Source organism: Debaryomyces fabryi, assembly GCF_001447935.2.
Source record: "Debaryomyces fabryi strain CBS 789 chromosome Unknown contig00168, whole genome shotgun sequence".
Taxonomy (NCBI): Eukaryota; Fungi; Ascomycota; class Pichiomycetes; order Serinales; family Debaryomycetaceae; genus Debaryomyces; species Debaryomyces fabryi.
In genome coordinates, this window is record NW_015385594.1 from 1 (window position 1) to 20,418 (window position 20,418).

The 20,418-nt window shown below is 35.5% G+C and overlaps 10 protein-coding genes across 10 annotated transcripts; 2 read left to right on the top strand and 8 right to left on the bottom strand.

Annotated features, from left to right (window-relative positions):
- Positions 1 to 1,091: 1,091 nt before the first annotated feature.
- AC631_05079 (uncharacterized protein) lies at positions 1,092 to 2,921 on the bottom strand (the record flags this gene model as incomplete). Its single annotated transcript, XM_015613908.1, has 1 exon — positions 1,092 to 2,921. The coding sequence occupies one exon, from the start codon at positions 2,919 to 2,921 to the stop codon at positions 1,092 to 1,094; it is 1,830 nt and encodes a 609-aa protein (XP_015465255.1).
- Positions 2,922 to 3,231: 310 nt separating this feature from the next.
- On the bottom strand, positions 3,232 to 3,417 carry COX7 (cytochrome c oxidase subunit VII; the record flags this gene model as incomplete). Its single annotated transcript, XM_015613909.1, has 1 exon — positions 3,232 to 3,417. One exon carries the CDS (start codon positions 3,415 to 3,417, stop codon positions 3,232 to 3,234), a length of 186 nt encoding a protein of 61 aa, XP_015465256.1.
- A 375-nt stretch (positions 3,418 to 3,792) lies between these two features.
- On the bottom strand, positions 3,793 to 4,485 carry AC631_05081 (ubiquitin-protein ligase; the record flags this gene model as incomplete). The annotated part of the gene is made up of 1 exon (XM_015613910.1): positions 3,793 to 4,485. The coding sequence occupies one exon, from the start codon at positions 4,483 to 4,485 to the stop codon at positions 3,793 to 3,795; it is 693 nt and encodes a 230-aa protein (XP_015465257.1).
- Positions 4,486 to 4,837: 352 nt separating this feature from the next.
- Positions 4,838 to 7,207, bottom strand: AC631_05082 (uncharacterized protein; the record flags this gene model as incomplete). Its single annotated transcript, XM_015613911.1, has 1 exon — positions 4,838 to 7,207. One exon carries the CDS (start codon positions 7,205 to 7,207, stop codon positions 4,838 to 4,840), a length of 2,370 nt encoding a protein of 789 aa, XP_015465258.1.
- Positions 7,208 to 8,443: 1,236 nt separating this feature from the next.
- PEX8 (Pex8p) lies at positions 8,444 to 10,747 on the top strand (the record flags this gene model as incomplete). Its single annotated transcript, XM_015613912.1, has 1 exon — positions 8,444 to 10,747. The coding sequence occupies one exon, from the start codon at positions 8,444 to 8,446 to the stop codon at positions 10,745 to 10,747; it is 2,304 nt and encodes a 767-aa protein (XP_015465259.1).
- A 112-nt stretch (positions 10,748 to 10,859) lies between these two features.
- On the top strand, positions 10,860 to 12,605 carry AC631_05084 (uncharacterized protein; the record flags this gene model as incomplete). Its single annotated transcript, XM_015613913.1, has 1 exon — positions 10,860 to 12,605. The coding sequence occupies one exon, from the start codon at positions 10,860 to 10,862 to the stop codon at positions 12,603 to 12,605; it is 1,746 nt and encodes a 581-aa protein (XP_015465260.1).
- Positions 12,606 to 12,674: 69 nt separating this feature from the next.
- Positions 12,675 to 14,369, bottom strand: AC631_05085 (uncharacterized protein; the record flags this gene model as incomplete). Its single annotated transcript, XM_015613914.1, has 1 exon — positions 12,675 to 14,369. The coding sequence occupies one exon, from the start codon at positions 14,367 to 14,369 to the stop codon at positions 12,675 to 12,677; it is 1,695 nt and encodes a 564-aa protein (XP_015465261.1).
- Positions 14,370 to 14,657: 288 nt separating this feature from the next.
- Positions 14,658 to 17,444, bottom strand: ALR1 (Mg(2+) transporter; the record flags this gene model as incomplete). Its single annotated transcript, XM_015613915.1, has 1 exon — positions 14,658 to 17,444. The coding sequence occupies one exon, from the start codon at positions 17,442 to 17,444 to the stop codon at positions 14,658 to 14,660; it is 2,787 nt and encodes a 928-aa protein (XP_015465262.1).
- Positions 17,445 to 17,828: 384 nt separating this feature from the next.
- Positions 17,829 to 18,800, bottom strand: HEM13 (coproporphyrinogen oxidase; the record flags this gene model as incomplete). Its single annotated transcript, XM_015613916.1, has 1 exon — positions 17,829 to 18,800. One exon carries the CDS (start codon positions 18,798 to 18,800, stop codon positions 17,829 to 17,831), a length of 972 nt encoding a protein of 323 aa, XP_015465263.1.
- A 308-nt stretch (positions 18,801 to 19,108) lies between these two features.
- On the bottom strand, positions 19,109 to 20,418 carry CDR11 (Cdr11p; the record flags this gene model as incomplete). Its single annotated transcript, XM_015613917.1, has 1 exon — positions 19,109 to 20,418. A coding segment is annotated over one exon (1,310 nt), but the record flags the coding sequence as incomplete, so codon positions are not given.

A 20,418-nucleotide genomic window follows, 5' to 3' on the forward strand; every position in this document is an offset into this window, starting at 1 on the left:
GTGTAATAGTTACAATTAGCTTTAGGCTTTTAGTGTGTGTTGGACTGGGATTTGACTTTTAAGCTATGGAACTTTAAACCTTATATGTTTACCAGGGAAACTACCAGGGAAACTACCAGGGCACCTGCAAAAGGTCCCTCAAATGTGAAGTCTTCTAGATAGAGAGGGACAGTGTATCCCTCCGGAATGCTGGATTGGGAACTCGAAACTGTGTGATAATCGAGAATCTCATCGAATCGCAAATTTGAGATTCAAGAAATTTGCGATTCAAGAAGCGCCATTACCATTTCCAATATCTGCATAATAGAGATGGACCATTCTATGAAATAAGCCAGCACATTTATTGGCATATGCCGAAATAGGGGCCCAAAGAGCTTAATCCCAAATGCACCTTGGGCTAAATCAATCTACATAGCCCTAGAAAGTTTTTTTGTGCGTTTCCCAATGCAGTAGGCCCAAAATTGCCGAGTAGGTATAAGAATAAACGGGAAGGGGTGTTTGTAAAGTGCACTACTCCGCCTATTCACCGACAGATCAGGGTTTTGACGCGATCACCTGGCAGTCCCTGGATACTCCCGTAGACCGTTTGGTGCACTGATAACATGTTCTTGTTTGTACTGTATATCATCATATGTTATGTATGATTCGGGTATACATTGTTTTCTACAATTTAATATTACAAGGAGCATTGTGAGGCAATGCATCGTAGTATTGTAAAAGAATTTCTATTGACTAGTATTGTAGGTTCTGGAATACGCTTTTGGTAAAAGTGGGTTCTCTGTTTCAAAATCTGCAAGACTATCCATAGTAGCGAGAGGCATACGACTTTGTGGATGTAAGTATAGCGCTTAAAGGATAAGTAAACACGAGAGGTGCATGGATAGGGTAGTCCCGGAAGCCTAATTGAAGAATACGAACAATCTTACATTTCGGAGTTAAGTGCGATTGATAGTTAGTATCTGACATTCACAAAATAGTGCTAACATGCGGTAATATTTTTTTATGTTTGTTCTTGTGAGTTGTCAGTTTGATGTAGGTACGAAGCTCGAAGAACAAACTTACGTTTTTAATTAACTAACAAAAAAATTGAATTAGTCGTATACGTTTTGGAAATAACTGGTTCCATTCAATTCTTTGTCCAAATTGTAGCAGATGCCATTGAGTATGATTTTTCTAAATTTCTCGATTCCAGTGCCGTCATTAAGATCATTGTATTTATCGAGTTCGATATCTTCTGCATTACCTCTGTTTAGATCTACAATTTGGATGATGAGGTCATTGATGAAGTGAGATACGCATTTTCCAACGGGTCTGAAAAGATGATCATTGAATTTGCATGGTTCAAACTCAGATAGCGCATCGTGGAAGATATCTACTTCCTCCTCATCGTCGTATTCGTGTTCTTCGTAGTTTTTATGGTCTAAGCATTTGAAGGGAATGGAGAAAAGGTTGTCATGGAAGTTCCAGGTATTTTTCTTGAAGGGATATTTCAAATAGTCAAGATCACTCAAAATGTCGTTACCATGGAGTCTTCTACTAAGCCATTCACTGATAGTTACAAATAGATTACTACTAATAATATCTTTGAATTGGTGAAGCTTGAAGTTATAATACTTATGGCACATAAGGTATTCATCCAAGTCACCCAAATAAACTGCACAATGTTCACACTTGCAACCATTCCACAACAAATTATTCATCACTTGTTCGTAACACGACAAACTCTTCATGAAGTTAGGCAAAACCAATGTAGCTCTATTTGATTCAATAGCCGTAGGTAAGGTTTGTGTGTACAACTTTACCCGTTGTAAATAGTTTCCTTCCATTCCATCTAAAAACACTCCGTTTTCACAGGGCTTGTGTCGAATAGAAATGTATTTCAATGTTTTAGTATCGACCTCTTGTAATATGCCTACGACCTTAATGTCCCATATTTCATTATATTTATGTGTATCAATTACTTTTTCAGTATTCTGGACAAAGGCAATCTTTTTCAACAAATAAACCGGAAGCGATAACTTCGACAAACATTCTTGATTACATTTCACATCATCACATCCAATGGCTAATTGTAAGGATTTAATTGTTTTCCAATTTATAATAGAACTTTTAATAAATCTCTCTATAAGCGGTATATCATCGTGATAATAGTTCAACGTAAATGTACTTAAACTTAGTTGAAATGCAATTTTGTCGTTAATATAATTCAAAACTTTTATAAAGGACTTGTAAGACTTATTATCTGTGCTTACGCTTATTGATTCAAGCTGTTTTAAACTTTTTATCAATTGTTGATTTACTTCAAGCTCACTTAATTGACGGTCTTCTTGGGTGTCCTCTTGGAATGATATAAGTAGTTCCTTTATCTTTGGAAAGTTAGTTATGCAGTTTAATTGGTTCACTTTATCGATTATTACCGATTCAAGTTTCTGAAATCCTTCTTTCAATATGATTGTATTCACCTGGTTCCGTAATGCGGGATTGGTAATTATCAACCTTTTCAAGCCAGAGTTAACAAGCGTAGTAATTAATTTTATCAAAGATTCGTTAATGGTTTTATCAAAAGAATCAAATATTGTAATTTCTTCAATATAGTCATTTAGTTTTGCATTGATCGAAGTAGAAGAAATAAGAGATTGGAGCCGGGCATTGATAAGCTTGAAATGATTTTCTTCCTTTGTAATCTTACTGAATCCATAGATCACAGTTTGAGTAGAATCGGTGAAGTCAATTCCTCTTTTATTATCCTTATTTTGTTTAAGTATTGGGTCTTTTCTAATTGTGATCTTCTGATACAATTTTTTCATACATGGTTGATAAAATTGAAAGTTTGTTAGCGATAAATTGATTAACTCTTGTTGGGGTAAGAAAAACAATATATCTTCAACTATTTCTAACGGCACATCCAATAACAGTTTCATCTTTCTTGGAATTTGTGGTATGAATCTTTGCTAGTGATATTCTTTCACTAACTTCACCGATTTTAGCACACCTTTATGCGCATTCCTACAAGTACCCAACATAATTTGGAAATCAGGCGATAATCATTAATTAGAACCTATTTAACAGTACAAAATCCAAAACTGCTTGTTATCTTGAATATGAAGCTGCTGGACTTTCAATTGAAGTGTAAAATTATATTTAATTTAATGAGAATAAAGTATGAATCTAATGCAAATATTCATATAAATAGAAGTAGTATCCTTTTATGTAAGAAGTCAAATTCTCGATTTATTCTTCATCCTTAATACCAGCGATAGCTCTACCAGCATAGTATAATGGGAAAACAGTAGAAACGGTGAATAAAGCGTAGAATGGGAAAACAACGAACTTGGAGTGCTTACCTCTCAACCATAATTTCTTGTTGGAGTTTTGGTAAAGCTTTTGTAATTCAATAATTCTTTGTGGGTTGGCCATTTCGAACTATACATCGTTAGTATTCTCTTTCTGGTTGTCTTTAAATATGACTTGTAAGCTCAATCCCATGCCTCGACCTCGACTCGCTTATATGCAATTAATAATACACTCTTTCACGAATAACAAGACATTAGCGGAAGGAATCAACAACATCACTCATGCGTATACATACATTCTCTTATATCCTACTAATTATCAAAATATATTAATATTACTATTGCTTAAAGAAACATCAGTTGATTTTAGTACTGAATTTTCAGTGAACCAATGATAATTCGATTTTAGGTGTTTTGTGTAATATGCACATTTTACCCAAACGTTTTGGTGAGACTCGATTTGTGCAAGCTCGTTATCTATGCTTTTTGAATACTTATTCTATTCATCATCATCATCACTAATGTTTATAACTCTCGGCCTTCTTTGGATAATGTCATCCGTGTCATCGCTATGATATTCCAATGCATCATTATGGAAATCTTCCAAAGCTCTATGTAAATCCGTTTCGTAATCGTCGTTCATTGAGCTTCCTAAGCTCTGATTATCGAACCCTGTCCATTCTTCACCATTTATTTCACGCACATCATCGTCTGAAGAATCTCCACCGCTCAAATCAATAGATGGTATACCATTATCAATAAAACTATCTTCGCTATCATAGTCTTCCCTGTTCGGACCATAGCGTGAAGTTTCTTCATCATCCTCATCATAGGCATCTCCATCGTCCGAATCGTAATATGAATCATCTCTTGGTATACGAAATGTGGTACCACAATGTAAGCATACTGTTCCATGCGCTTCCCAATGACAATTTCCACATCTAGGCACGCCGTCCGATCTATCTATTAAAGTTAATGCTGATTTGAATGCATCGCCAAAAAGAGCGTTTTGTTCAAAATCCTGCTGATATTCCTGAATAGCTTCTTCTCTTTGGCTTTTTATTCTCTCAGCTTCATCCTTATCATTTGACATCTCAATTATCAAGTCTGATATGTTTCTACTGATTTGCCGCAACGGAACGTTGAGAACAGGCTTATTCTCATTAATTTCTCGACAAGTAGGACAATTCATCTTGACTCCAAACCACGTATAGAGACATTTATAACAGCTGGAATGCCCACACTGCATCATGAAAGGTACATGCATTATTTCTTGACACACTGAACATTCTATTGTGGCGTGTATCTTAGCGATCAAAATACTCTTCAATTGGTCATCCTATAAATTATTAGCAAAAACATTCCGTCTAGTTATGATACATTTATTATAACCAAATACATACCATTGGAGCCCATACTTGAAGATTTCCCTCTATCTCCTCCATGTTATTACCTACTTTGTTCTTTTCTTCTTCTCTGATCTAGTCATTTTACTATGTATTATGTATTGTAAAATATTGTGTTATATACAGGAAAATAGAGATCTATATCTTTCGTTCATCTCCTTTATCAGCTATCCACCTATTTAAAAATGTGAACATCTGCTGAATTTCATTCATAATATCCGTTCTATCCTTGGTTAGTCTAACATCTATATCACCAATAAGCCCCCTCAATGCTTTTAATGCAGGGACTATAGTATACTGTGGTGGTGGCAATTTCATTCCAAGTTTTGGGGCATTTTCTATCAATTCTCCATTTGCTGCAACATAACTGTAAGTCTTTTCTCGGTGATGTTGTAAGTTATTTTGCTGCTCTTTTAGTTCTTCAATTTTCAATTTCTGCATCAACTTTTTCTCTATATAACAACATTGTGTATATATGTACGGGCTTAGTACAATATCATCTATAGGAAATTGCTGAATTGTATCAATCATATTAAAATACTCGTGGCACGCCATGTAATTACGCAATTGGATGTTGAGCTTAGCCATATAAGATCTATCATTCATCTCTTCCAACCTTGTTCCATTTAAAAGGGTAGTCGCTTGAGGATGCAATCCGTTATTGTAAAAAATCCTTCCCAATAAAATTCTATTATTCGAATTTAAGTGGTTGATTCCATCCGAATAATATTTGAAGAGCCTCGACTTGGTAGTGTCAACTTGTAGATCTAAGATAGATAATTTTTGTTGCTTGGTAGAAGGAAGCCTAATAGTATCCAATAAGTCAAATAACTTACGTCTATTTTCTGCATTCAGCCTTCTAAATGTTCTTTCAATTACCTTATAGTCGGGTTTAACACCTTTTCGCAAAATATCTCTGAATCCCTTGGTAACCCTGAAATTGACTTGACCTGTAACGGGATCTGCTTTACCTCTCAAATTCCTTGTCCATGCTATCCTAGACCAATCACACGATTCATATTTTTTCGAGTCCAATATGTTTTTATGAATGCCATAAGGGGTATATTGAGATTCAAGCCTTACTATTTTCATAGATGACAAATAACGTTCCTTATCATAGTCTTTAAACATATTATTTTCTTTAATCCACCAGTGAAACTTATTAGTAAACTCATCTGCATAATGAGGATAAGTAGTTACGAAACCATGAAACAAATCTCGTAAATACGTCTCATTAAATTCCAAGTTCTTTGAAATAGCTTTCAAAAAGTTGAACAATTGCAAAAATTTTTCATGTGTAGCATAATATTTACTAATTACACTGAAAAATTTTTCATCTAGATCCATACCTTCTTGTTGCATTTTGTATATCACAAATTTTATCATTTTCAAATCCGAGTATTTGCTAAACATGACCATAAAAGAATAGTAAAAATCCTTCAATTCTTCCTTATTATCCTTCAATTCTTTCGCAATTTCATTAAATTCAATTATGTCCTCTTTCAATACGTCCTTCTTGAAGTTATTTGGGTCTCTTCGTATTATTCTATACTTTAAATTCGTCTGTCTTATCAAAGTGTGGTTAGAGTATCCTAAAGAGGAAACCAAACCCTTTAATAGGCATATTTCTTCCTTTGTGCCATACTTGTAATATTCGCCTAAGATGTTGGCCATTGTTTTAGGAGTTGGCAGCATACAGTTCTTAGCTTTGATCCATGATTCAAGTACTGAGACCATATTTTCGAATAACGAATCTACTTTAATAAATTGGTGAATGACTACATCAAGTACTGATGCATCTAGTGGTTTTCCTAGGCTTATTATATTCTGGAGTAATGTTTTGGAAAACTCAACTTCATAATTTAGTATAAAACCACTCATAATATAACTTATCACTTTAGAGTCATATTCTGGTTGTTTTAGATAAACGTAAACTAGCTGTTGCAATGTATTTACATTATCCATATGATAGCATAACCAGATATAATTCTCTTGAAACTTTTTATTATTGAACATTATCTTCTCGTATGATTGGCAAACATAATATAAATGCGGAATTTTGTCATATATGAACCGGTAATATGGGGTGTCCAAAGGTAGCCCCCTATTACGCTGATATCTTGGTAATTCGGCCTGGCACTCATTTGGTAAGACCTCTCGTTTAGGTTCACCTTTAATGGCCATTTCGAATATTTGGTTTATTATTTCTGGTTCAACGAACTTATCTTCTTCTTTGTATGCATTTAGCCTTTCAGCTACCACGCCTATGTTCTGCTCTTGCATCAATTTAATAATTTCCTTTCCAATAGAACTTTTGTTCTGTGAACGATGATCATCAACTGTCAATTCAGAAGGTATGTGAATATTATTGGGTTGGCTAACGAACAAAGTACTGGATATTGTGGAGCTGTATTTATCTTCCTCGTGCTCCCTATATCGCCTTTCTCTTTCTTGTTTCTCTGCAATATGATTGAATATCTTGGATGGTATAGTTTTGGAAGTCTTCATCAACCAATTAGTGTATGAATGATCGAGTAGTTGCGAGTTGGTACAGAATGGATGATTCGTAGCACGAAATGTCGGTCTTTTCCTTGGGGACTTGTAATTCTTTATATTGAAATACAAGTTCCGACATGTATTAGCAAATGGTAACTGTCGTAACAGCATTGGTTAGGGTAGTAAACGGTATGATATAATCCAATACTGAACAAAGAAAACTAAACAAAAAACAAAAAACAAAAAACAAATGAAATGCAAAATTAATCCAGACTTTAGATAATGCTATGAAGATACTTCTACCACAATATATCAATATAATCTCTTATATGGTTAGATATACTGGCTTACCTCTACTTGATCGTTCATTGCACGAAAAAAAATTATAGTATGATTTAGAAAAAGTCACGTGTTGAACTTTCCAGGTATTACACTGTATCATTCTTCATACTTTATTATACCGTGTCGTATGCTATATCATCTCATTCCGTATAGTCTAACCGTTTCGTAAGATATCGGGATATGGTCTGGATGACAACACTTAGGGTAATTAATGCGAGTTCTCAGGAAGAACAGGTTACTAGTTGTGATTGGACCCGCCTTTGATGATCAATATTTGTTGTATTTATTATTCTTAATGAACGATAAAGATGATTATATTGTAAATATCATCGTTTAGACTATGAAGAATTTATATTGACTTCATGTTGTAATATATAATTTAAATATTGACGGCTTGGAATTTTTTACGTTTGTAGTCTCCCTTCTCGATTTTTGCGGCCATTTATTGCAAACGTACCGGGCGGTAAAATAACAAAAAAAACATGGTAAGATATATTAAAGTACATTATCGTATTATAATATAGTATCTACTATGATCCATAATATGGTTTGTATCATAATATAGTATCTACTATTATCCATAATATGGTTTGTACGATATTAGGTATGTACGGTGCGTTCTATTGTACTGTTGTGAATTATCATGATGGCTTGGAAAGCAATTCAACAAATTTATTTTGATAACTGAACCCAAGCCTGCTCTTCCATTACTTTTGGACTCGCCGTACACTCCTGTTTCATTTAGACCAACTATAGTCTCATATATATCCTAACACGATAATTGAGTAGAGTGGTGATAGTTTGAGTGATCACGTGAGTCATGTTGATATGCCTCGGCCAACTACTCCAGATTCTTAACAAGTAGTGATCTTACGATAGCATTGAAGGTTAAATTGGAACTATACAATGTCTAACTTGAATAGAGTCTTAGGAGATCAAGGAAGAGCTTTAGTAAATGGAAGTTTCCAAAACTATCTGCAACCTACTCCGCAAGATTTAGATTTCTTGATAAATGATTTAAGATTCCCTCTGCCAGATACTACCATTCACAAACTTTTAGGTTATTTATACCATTATATCCCTTATGTTAAATATGAGCATAATCTCAAATTGGTAGTAGCAAGCTTTCTTAACAATCCATTATGCTTTTGCCATGAGGGTGCTCCATTTGAATCCAATTATATGATCATCGAAGTTTTCAAGTTGATTGCAGACAAGAAATTAAGAATCTCCAAACCAACATTGTCAATTAAGTCGTGGTATACAATTATTTTAAAAGAGATCAACAATTTTGCCCTTTTCAATCCCCAAATAAATAGTTGGAAAGTATTGCCTATTATTAGTGGTTTACTATTATCAAATGACTTGAGAAATATGCTTTACACCAAAGATTATCCGCTTGAGTATAGATGGTTTTTCAAAGACTGGGATGAAAAGATAACGAAGCTATTCAGATACTGTTTGAAATACACTCTTTCGGCCGTTCATTCAGACGATGTCATCAACTTAACTTTGGTTAGTTTAGCAATAACATACAAAAAAGAAGAAGACATTAGAGATTATACGCTGAACATATCTAGCAATTTTATCATTTCGAGATTGATTCACTTGATATTTGGAGAATCAGATATATCAGCAGCTGTGTATACGAAGTTCTTTTTTATAAATCCAGGAGATTCACAAGCTGAAGAAATAGCAAAGTCGGAGATTATGCTGAGGCCTGTATTGAAACAACTAAACAAACTTTCATTTTTACTAGAGAGTTACTTCAAGAGGCTCCCTATCCATGAATCTTCATTTCCCTTGATTTTGGATAGCTTGGATAGAATTCATACATTCAATAAAGCGTTGTGCTTCTCAACTCAAGCATCATTTTTCAATCAGAACCCTGTGCAATCTACAGATGGTACCGCAAATGCCCTTAATCAGCAATTTTGGTACTTGATGAAGACTCTTTTATTCGCAGAAGTTGTTGTTTATCAGGGCATTTTAACAAGGTTTTTAACTTCAACAGCAGGTAATAATTTAACTTTCTTTTCAAAACTTTATACTTCTAAATCATTTAATTCATTGGAGTTGGAATACAAGCAAATATCTTTGAAAATTTTGCATAACCTATATTATATGAATCACATTTCACACTCCATTGGACAGGGGGGCTTTGATAGCTACAATTTTGTCTATTACTTGACCTTAGAATTTGCCTTGAATAATGGGCCATCTACGTATGAATTTGAAAACTTAACTAGGTTCTTGATAGGAGATTATCAAGAAGTTAATCTATTTCCAGATGTCATCAACAATAATTATATTGTTCGTTGTAAAGTATTGTTTGTTTTAGGATTATGGGAGAATTATTTGCAACAAGAAAAACAAAACCAAGCATTTATAAAGCAAGAAATATTTTCAGTATGTCTTCATTTAGTTGATGATTCCATATTTGTTGATCCTGAATTAATTGAAGCAAGTCATTCAGTCCTTTTGATTTGCTTTTCCAATGAAAAAAATAGTACTAGTCTAAAAGAATCAACTGAATACGTTCAATTGCTCATCAAACAATTCCCGAGGTTATTATCCCCGAACCAATTAAGCATTGGGGTAGAAACTGTTGGAAAGAAGATATTATCTAATCCAATCTCCTATAGTGAAGGTTTTCATGCTAATTCAGTTGACGAATTTTTGAACTTTTTATATTTTGCTTGTCTACATGCAAGATCTGGAATTTCTATAGACTCACATGAGAGTACTAATGAAGTTGCATTTGCATCAGCACAGCCAATATCTGAAATTGCTGCATCGTCTACCATGAGCCATTTAGATAAGAAAAAGAATGAAAACACTGATATCATCCGTGCCAATAAGAGAAAGAAGCCGAAAGCAATAGTCAATTTAAGATTGCCAAAAAACAATTCCTCCAAAGACTACAAGTTTGAAAGACGTACAAAGCCTGAAACAACTAGAGAAGCTTTGATTGTCTCTACAATAAACTTAATCCCTTACTTGCCGTTATCAATATTTACGAAATGGCTAAATAAGATTTGGAGTACGATAGAAATGAGTAACGCTCGTGAAATTCCATATTTGACATCAATGTTATGGAAGGTTCTTAGTGAAAACATGGACTTGAATAGATGTGAAATCGGTTTCAGGTGGTGGTACGAATCAAAACGAGCTGCAGAGAACCTTGAACTTTCATTATTGAAGCTTTAGTATGTATGTGTCTATATGCAGGATATGTATATCTTCTATAAATTTTTACATCTCATCGCTTTGGAACATAAAGAATAACTAAATAGAATACTCAAATAGAAATAAAGTAATAATGGCCAGAAAGAAGTCTGCTACTAAAAGAGCAAGAGAAGCGCTTGAGAAAGATACAACTCAAGGTGCAGCAGAACCGGTAGTCAAGGATAACATTCCTAAGAAGAAGAAACAAATTCAGGAAGAATCCAACGACGAAGATGAATCTTCCTCATCTGAAGAAGAAGATGAATACGGTAATTTAATCACTAATAATGTTCAAGAAGGGATTAACAAAATATTAAGCACTCTTAAAAGTGACCCAAAAAGGTTATTAGACCCTGAAGTGAAATTCTTTGAAGACCCAGAAAACGAAGAAGTCGGTTCTCAAACCAACAAGAGTAAAGAAACGCCAATTTATTTGAAAGATTATCATAGAATGAACTTATTATCAGGTGATTACAAAGATGATGATGATAATGAGTTTGGAACGGTAGATGGTGAAAAACCATACGCTATCACTCAAAGAGAAGAAAGAAATCAATTAATCTCTGATATTAAAAGCCAGTTTAATGATGAGGATGAGAATGATGATGATGATGATGATTTCTTAACGAAAAAAGAAAATGTCAGATCTAGAAACTTCGATGTAGAAGAGACGAAATTGCCAGATCCAGAAGTCAATCAAGAAGAATTCTTGAGTGCTTTCATTGATAAGCAAGCTTGGATTCCTAAGAAAAATGATAAAGTTATCGATTTAGATAAAATTGATAACGAAGATGATGAGCAGTTTGATCAGGCTGTGGAAGATTTTGAACGTGCTTATAACTTTAGATATGAAGATCCAAATTCTGCAGAAATTGTTTCGTATGCTCGTAATCAAGCCACATTAAGAAGATCAGCAACTAACTCTCGTAAAAGACAAAGAGATAAGAAGAATGAAGAAAAAGAAAAAGAAGAAGAAGCCAAAAAGGAGTTATTGAAGAAAAAGAAAACTGCAAAATTGAATAAAGTCATGGATAGACTTGAAAAAATAAAGCAAGCTGTTGGTAATGAAGTAGATGATGAAATCATCAAAAAGGTATTTGGCGATTCCTTATTAAATGACGATTTTGATGATGCGGATTGGGATAGCAAGATGGCAGAAATTTTTAATGAGCAGTACTATGATGCTGAAATATCTAAGCCTGAATGGGATGAAGATGATGAAATCATGGCAGAATTCAATAATCAGAAACAGAATGATGCAGAAGATGGTGATGAATCCCAAGATGAAGAACAACTTGAAGAGGGCAATGAAGGAGAGCCACCGTTAAAGAAGTCTAAGAAGGAGAAGTTAAAAGACAAGAAAGCAGCTAAGAAAGAAAAAGAGTCGTTAAAAGAAAAGGCACAAGAAATAGTTGAGGCTAATACGGTAAAACTTCTTGACGAAGTTGAAGAGGAAAGAGGGCGCTCTAGAGGTAATGACGAAGTCAAATTCAAATACCGTGAAGTTTCACCTGAGACATTTGGATTAACTACAAGAGACATTCTTTTGGCTGATGATAAACAATTAAACAACTTTATTGGGCTCAAGAAATTTGCCCCATACAGAGCTAAAGAACTCAGGTTGAAAGACAAAAGGAAATACACGAAAAAGAAGCATTTGCAAGACTGGAGAAAAGAAGTTTTCCATGATAAGAATGGGCCAAAGCTTCCAAAGGAAAGTTCTGAGAATGAAATATGGATTCCAGTGGATGCAGCTGAAATTGATTCCAAGCATAAACATAAAGGACATAAGAAAGATAAGAAAGATAAGAAAGATAAGAAAACTAGGCATAAGAAATAGAAATCCTCTTAGTTTAATTTTATAAATTTAAATGCATATTTAAAAAGTTACATATTCTATATATTTCTATTAGTCTTTGATGACAGTGAATTCAATTGTATCATCTTCATTGAGTTTTTCGCATTCGAATAAGTCCCCACCAACTTCAATCAATCCAGTCTCAGCAACATAATCAGTCCAATGGTTCAAAAGTTCCTCCAATTTTTTCGAATGACTCTCTGACAAATCATGATTTTCACCAGGATCATTCTTAATGTTGAATAATTGCCACTTATCGGGCCCATGAGGTGCAGGAATATATAAGGCTTTATAGGGTCCTTTTCTAATAGCTTGTTGGCCAAAGAGTTCCCACCCTGTAACTGTTTCTTCTGAGTGAACTTGTGAATCTTTGTTCAGTAAATGAGCTACCCAAGATTTTCCCTTTGGTTTTGCAACTGTACGTCCCTTGTATGAAGTACCTGGATGTTCTACTCCAGCTAAGTCCAAAATGGTAGGCAAGATGTCCATCACAGTTGTAAAAGCGTGAGAAATTTGGCCATTCTTGTCTGCGGAGTCTAAGATTGGAGGATAGTGTACAATTAGAGGACATCTAATACCACCCTCCGAATTATATGCTTTATACATAGATGAAGGACTTGTCAGTGCTTGAGCCCATTGATCCCCATAGTAGACAAACGAATCTTTCTTACCAATATTGTCGAAAGAATTGTTATAATACTTGTCAACAAAACCGGAGATTCTTTGAATTGATAAAGGTAAGGCCTCCATAAACATACCTTCAGCTCCATTATCTGACATAAAAAGAATGAAAGTGTTCTCCAAATCTCCAGAACTCTCTAAATGATCTAAAACCCTACCAATATTTTCGTCTAAAATTTCAACCATGGCAGCATAAGTTTCCATAATCTTTGATTGAATTTCTTTTTCCTCTTGAGTTAAATCTCTCCATCTTTTTCTGATGGTTGTAATTGGATGTGGTTCTACTCCTTCCGGTATAAGTCCTAACTTTGCTGCTCCCTCTAAACGACGTTTACGTAATTCTTCAGGACCATCATCATAAATACCTTTATACTTTGCAATCCTATCATCTGGAGCCTGGTATGGCCAATGAGGGGCAGTATAAGTCAAACTACCGAAGAAAGGTCTTCCCTTTCTATACTTCTCGTCCAAAAATTCTAATCCTCTTGTAGTGAAATAATCGGTAGAATAAAAATCTTCTGGAATTTCTTCATCTGCATTAACTTCACGATCATCTTCACAATATAATGGTGGGAGAAACTTTAAGGTTTCTCCATTTTCATCTCTAGGGAAATACTTGTAATGGTTACCAGCACCAGGTAATAAAGTGAACGACTTTTCAAACCCTCTTTTAATTGGCCAGTAATCTTTTGATAACCCTAAATGCCATTTTCCAGAAAGAAATGTGTAGTATCCACCATCCTGTAAAAGCTCGGGCAATGCTGCTACTCTCTCGTTTAAGTAACCCTCATATCCAGGTTTCCCTTGAAGTTTCTCAGGCAATTTATTTGTGAATTCAGCCATTTGGCCTAACCCTGCGATATGATTGTCAGTACCTGAGAATAACATAGATCTAGTAGGAGAACATGCTGAGGCAGTATGAAAATCAGTAAATCTAACACCATGATCTGCAAGTCTTTTCAAATTAGGTGTATGTATCTCCCCACCAAAAGAATTTAAATCTGTAAATCCTAGATCATCAGCAACAATTACCAAAAAATTTGGCTTATTCAGACTTTTCGTCATTTTCTATTTATTATTAAACGGAATAATGTATAATTATACTGAATTGTCCACATATTGTCTATATATATATATATATATATGTCAAAGATTAACTAATTATATAATAAGATTGCAACAGAAAGCCACAATATTTTAAGATACTCATTTTCCGGACCGGTAAGGAAATTGGTCGGGAATGCAGATAATTCATTACGAACATGATTATTGTAATAATTAACACTAAATTCTCGCTAAATTTGAATTATCCATATGCAAAAATAATTTAAATTCTAATTCAGATATATTATATTAATCGTACTTATTTGGGAAACTGATAATCGACTTTGCAGCTTCTTTTGTCCTTGTTTTTAAACCAAAACTTTTGATGGATTTTCTAGTGTTTTCCTCATCATATGGCGTACTTCTGTTAACCCTCCGTATCCAAATACGCCCAACGACTAAAGCTAAAATAACTATAGCACACATAACTCCGACAATACCAAAAAACCAGTTTAGACCTGGGTGAGTATCGCCTAGACCTGGAACATTAACGTTCATACCAAACAACCCAGTAATCACATTCAATGGGAAAAAGACGGTACCAATTAACGTAACATTAGATAACATTTCAGTAACCTTCTGATTGGAATTAAAAGATTCGACTTGTAATTGTGCCAAATAATTAGAATGGGATCTACTAAAAATCTTTTCATAGGCAAGTAAATTCTGGAACATTGTGACAACGTGATCTTGAATATCACCCAAGTATAATGCTATATCTGCTCTTGGCTGTGTTCTATCAGGTTGAGTTTTCATATAAACTGAAGCTGGATCAATTGAATTATTGGATGTTCCAGGGCCTGGGCCGAATGACACACCTGGCGCGCTCTGGTGATAGCCATGGTTGTGATTATTGCTATAGCCTTGTGGATGAGGACTTTCACTGTCGTAGACTTGTGTATATGATCCGTTATGTGTATGGCCTTGCAAGCCATTTCCATTTTGTTGTGAATAATAATTGCCCTTTCCATTCAAGTTAGGATGTGCTTGGAATATATTTATCTGATTATTGGCGGCCTCATCTTGACACCGTTTAGCAAACATTTTAATAACATCTGCTTTTCCTGACAATAATCTCATTAATGTCATTACCTTTCTTCTTGACTCACCAATTCTTTGAATCATACTGCTAAAACCAACCCGACTTGCGGCAAATACAGAATCCTCGATTGCATCTGCTTCGTACTCAATACCAGTGATAACAGGGGCAAACCCATCTGTGATATCATCTATTAACGCGTAACATAACCAATCAGCACTGACATCAACATAATCTCTTAATTGACGGACTCTTCTTCTCACATTAGCAGGATGTAAAATAGGTGAAAAATGGAACGACAAGACACCTTCTCTGAATACAACAATATAAAAGTTAATTGGCTCCAAGTAATCCTCTGATTCTTGGTCGCCTTCAAAAGTATGAAAACAAACAAAATAATAGTTTCTAAATAACTCAACCTTTTCACGAGTTTCTTGCATACGAATATCTTCAGCCGTCAAGGGATGGATACCAAAAGCTTTGGCCACCATTTTCATCTCGGCGTCAGTAGGACAAACGCAATCAAGCCACCATGTACCTTCACCATTTCTAAATAAATCGCTAACGCTTTGGCCTGGCTTGACCAATGAAGGAATATCAGGTGCATGAATAGTCTCCTCAGATTCAGAACAAAAGAATGAAAATCTGTCTGGCAACATTGAATCGCTATCGTTTATTCTTGTGCCACCAAACTTAACATTTTCAGCAGAAGTGTCATCGTCGCCAGAATTCTTCTCGTTGTATCTCCTTGAGGCGGAATCATCAGTAACAGTGGAAGAATCCGATTGAGCTCTCTCCGAAACGTGAATACCAGACGCGGATATATTATCACCTGTATCTGTGTTCTTTCTACCAAATTTGGCGAAAGAACCTTTTCTTAAAATGTTTGAAGGAGTATACTTTAATGCATTCTTACTAGGGTTAGGGTTGGAGAATCCACCAGAATCGCGAGCACTTCCATGTCCGGTATCAACTCTCATAGCTGATCTCTCCGCAATCATTTGCTGTTGCTCCTTTAAAAGCATCTCATTCTCTCTTTCGTCTCTAATAAACTCTTCAATTTCGTCAAAGTCAATGCCCTTGATCCGGACATGTTCACGCAACATAGGAAAGCACACGTCTTCTTCGGTCTCTTGTGAAGATCTTGATCCGTGTGAATCTGCCTCGCTATCTATCGAAGTACGAGATGGCCTCCTTTCTCTTTTGTTGTGGTTTGGAGCATCAGAAGATACACTTTCATTTGTTTTCAATTTCGTCATTGGTGCAGCGAGATCGGTTTCTAAAGTATCATTGATAACAGAGTTACTTCTGTTATTCTTCTTGGCAGGTTGATTGTTAGATTTCATCAAAATTCCTCCAAATGGAGGAGCTGCCGAAGCTGACTGTCTTTTATGATCCTCGTCGCTATCTTTTGGATGAACAAGCGACCGAACCTGCTCTGAAAACGATTGTGACCTTGAACGTGCTCTGCCCCGTCTAGTAGCAGCAGCTAAGGACCCGCCTGAGCCTCTAACAACTGGAATAGAAGAACTTTGTAGTGGTTGTGGGTTCTGACCCGGAACATAGAGGCGCTCATTATCGTCGTCATCGTTTCTCAAATAAAAGTCTCTCCTCAAATTATTCATATAAGCATTCTTGGTACCTCTGTAGGGTTGTGATGGACTTGGGCCCCCAAAAGACTGCCTCGCTCTGGGTAAATGCCTTTCATCTACACTACTTCTTCCTGGAATTTGTACCATATTAGGTGCTCCACCTGGCATTTGAGGATAAAATGGTTGTTGCAGATGTGGGTCTTGCATAGACTGTGAAGACTGATAATCATCGTCGTCATCATCATCGCTTATGGCCGATGACTGTACCATACCACCACCAGTACCACGAAAAGGTAACGATGGAAGCTGGTTCCGGTGGTCATTCAACACTTCTCCCGTATTTGCAGCTCTGTGAAGAATATCTCTGGATGGTGAGACTGAGCGGAAACTTTCGTTATCGGACATCATGAATTATTTATTTAAAGTAACAAGGGGAAAAAATCATAATTTTTTAAGCTCTTAACGACTGTAGATCATAAATTCTTTGAACGCTATATTATATTGTCTTTCTTTGACTATATCTGTCTCTTGGGTATATATAATGTTAAATAGCCGCTGGATTCGTCTATAGCATTAGAATAGAAGATAAAAAAATTTCCCATGTGGTGAAACGGTCGTTGCGTTTTGTGTCAGAAATTTATTTTTCAATCTTTACTACGGCAAACAATAGGAATGATTTTATAAAATTATGATTATTACTAGCTATAAGAAATAGACTATTTAAACGGTTCAATAGTTCTATTGGTGTTGATAAACTGCATAAACTCGAAATCAGTAAAATAAAGTAAGTTAAACCCAGTCAATTGGATTTTGCAATATTTTAACCAATTTATCTTCTTCGGTTCCCTCCTCTGGATGATGATCGTAGACCCAGCTTGCTGTGGCTGGCAAAGACATCAAAATACTTTCTACTCTTGAGCCGGGGGTCTGTAAGCCGAACTGAGTGCCTCTATCTAGCACTAAGTTGAACTCGACATATCTACCTCTTCTGATCTGCTGCCAATGCTTCTGTTCGTCTGTGAAGGGAGTGTTCATTCTTTTCAAGACAGTTGGAATATAAGAAGGCAAAAAAGCATTGAAACATGACTCGATGATATGTAAAATATCGTCGGCTGGTCTATCGTCAAAATCATCGAAAAAGATACCACCCACGCCTCTAGTTTCTTGTCTGTGCTTAATGTAGAAGTATTCGTCACACCATTTCTTGTATTTGGGGTATAATGTGGTATCGTACTTATCCAAGGCATCCTTATGACTTTGGTGGAAGAGCTTGCAGTCTTCCTCATACAAATACGAAGGAGTCAAATCTGCACCACCTCCAAACCACCATGTCTGGACTTCGTTAGTCTCGGGGTCAGTAGTTTCGAAGTACCTATAATTGGCATGGGTAGTAGGTGCGTGTGGGTTGTTTGGATGAATTACTAAGGATAAACCACACGCAAAGAACTTAACACTGCCATCTTCTCCACATCCCTTCAAATTCTTGTGGTTGACTCTCATTCTACTTACAGCCTGAGCAGGCAAGGTCCCGTGGACAATGGAGATGTTAACACCCCCCTTCTCAAACACTTCACCGTTCTGTAATACCATAGATTGGCCTCCACCACCTTTGTCACCTCTTTCCCACGCATCTGTGTGAAATTTAACCTGATCGATATTTTCTATAGCTTGAGTGATTTCTCGTTGCTTTAGCCTAACAAGAGCCTCCATACGATGTCTAATCGGTATTTCAGTGTTGTGTATGTCATTAGGTGACGCCATGTTGCAAAAGCCTGATAATATTATCGAAAAATTGAATTCTAATTTAAAAGGTCTCTATATATACTTACTCAAGATACCGTAAGAACGATCGCACTACAAGATCACACCATAATTTTTCAATTTTTCACTACTTTTTTACCTGATCAAATAACGAAAGGTAATTACATCAATAGAGCTAATTTATTATATGTAATTATTTATTAAATCAACTAGCTATGGTTTGAGTATATTAAAATTAAATTTATAAAGTGAGTCGAATTCTTTTTTAGTTTATAATCTATTTTTGGATTTATAAAGAAATTAAAGGTTTAAGCCTTCTTCTTCTTTTCTCTGTTACCCTTTGGAACTCTGGCTAACCAGTAGAAGAAGACTGTAAGAATTATGTTAATGGCAATAAAACAAATAAAGATACCCCAGTTTCTCCATCTTTCATCGTAGTATGAATTGACACTAGCTAAGAAAGTGTTGGTGGAATCCATAGTACAAAATTGGCATTCAGATGTAGCCTTTTCGTCTATCAAATACCCACCAGCCATTTTCATGTAGTCAGCCATGTAAGTACCACAATCTTGGCCCTTACTTGGTTCAAAGTGCAATAACTCAGCCTTAGAACATTTTGCTGTAGTGTTAGCTAAACCAGTTGACAACATACCTTGAATGAAGTATGTAAAAGGAGAACATCTGTACATGAAAATCCAAAATCCTGGCAAGACACCTGGACCAGCTAAGACACCACAGAAGTTCAAACACATTGTGAATAACAAGGTAGCTAAGTTAGCAGCATTATCAGCGAGTTCGTTGAAAGACATACATAACTGACCCATTGTCGAAGTATAAACATAAAACGAACAAATGTACATCCATATTAAGACAGCACGTTGGTCGACACTATTAGTTGGAACTGCATTTTGGTAAAATCCAACAGGATAAAACCAGCAAAGGAATGCAATTGTACCACAAAAGATCTGGTATGGTATTTCAGACGTTATTTGAGCTGTAACAAATGCGAACCAACTGAATGTCTTAGATGGTGCTTCCCTAACTTCGTAAACATCTCTCTGCTTAACAAAATATGGTAACATTTGTTGGACCAAAGTATTGAATGGAATCAAAAACATAAACATAGCAAACATCTGATTTTGTAATCCTTGTATTGATCTATCAGCCTTAAAGAATGAAAACCCATTGAACAAAGCAGAAGAAACAACTAAAAATAATTTGGAATAGATATAGGTTGGAGATCTCCAGTTTTGTTGGAAAACTCTTTTAGTAACAATAATATATTGTTTCCAAATTGGTGCAGCATACGATTTTCTTGCTTCTGGAGATTCATCTCTAGGCAAGTTAACTAATTCACGTTCCATACTGTTCAATTCCGTGTGCATAGACTCATATTCTGAAGAATTCTTCCAAACTTCATGATAATCTTGATTAGCATGACTACCTGGTGCAGCACCAACAACTTGTAACATCCATTCGGCTGGATTGGCCTCTTCTGGACAGTGGTGTGCTCCATACTTTTCAAAGTAATTGATTAAAGTCAGACAGTTCTCTCCTAAATCACCAAAGTAAACAGTCTTACCACCTTTTTGTAAAAATAATAATCTGTCAAATTCCT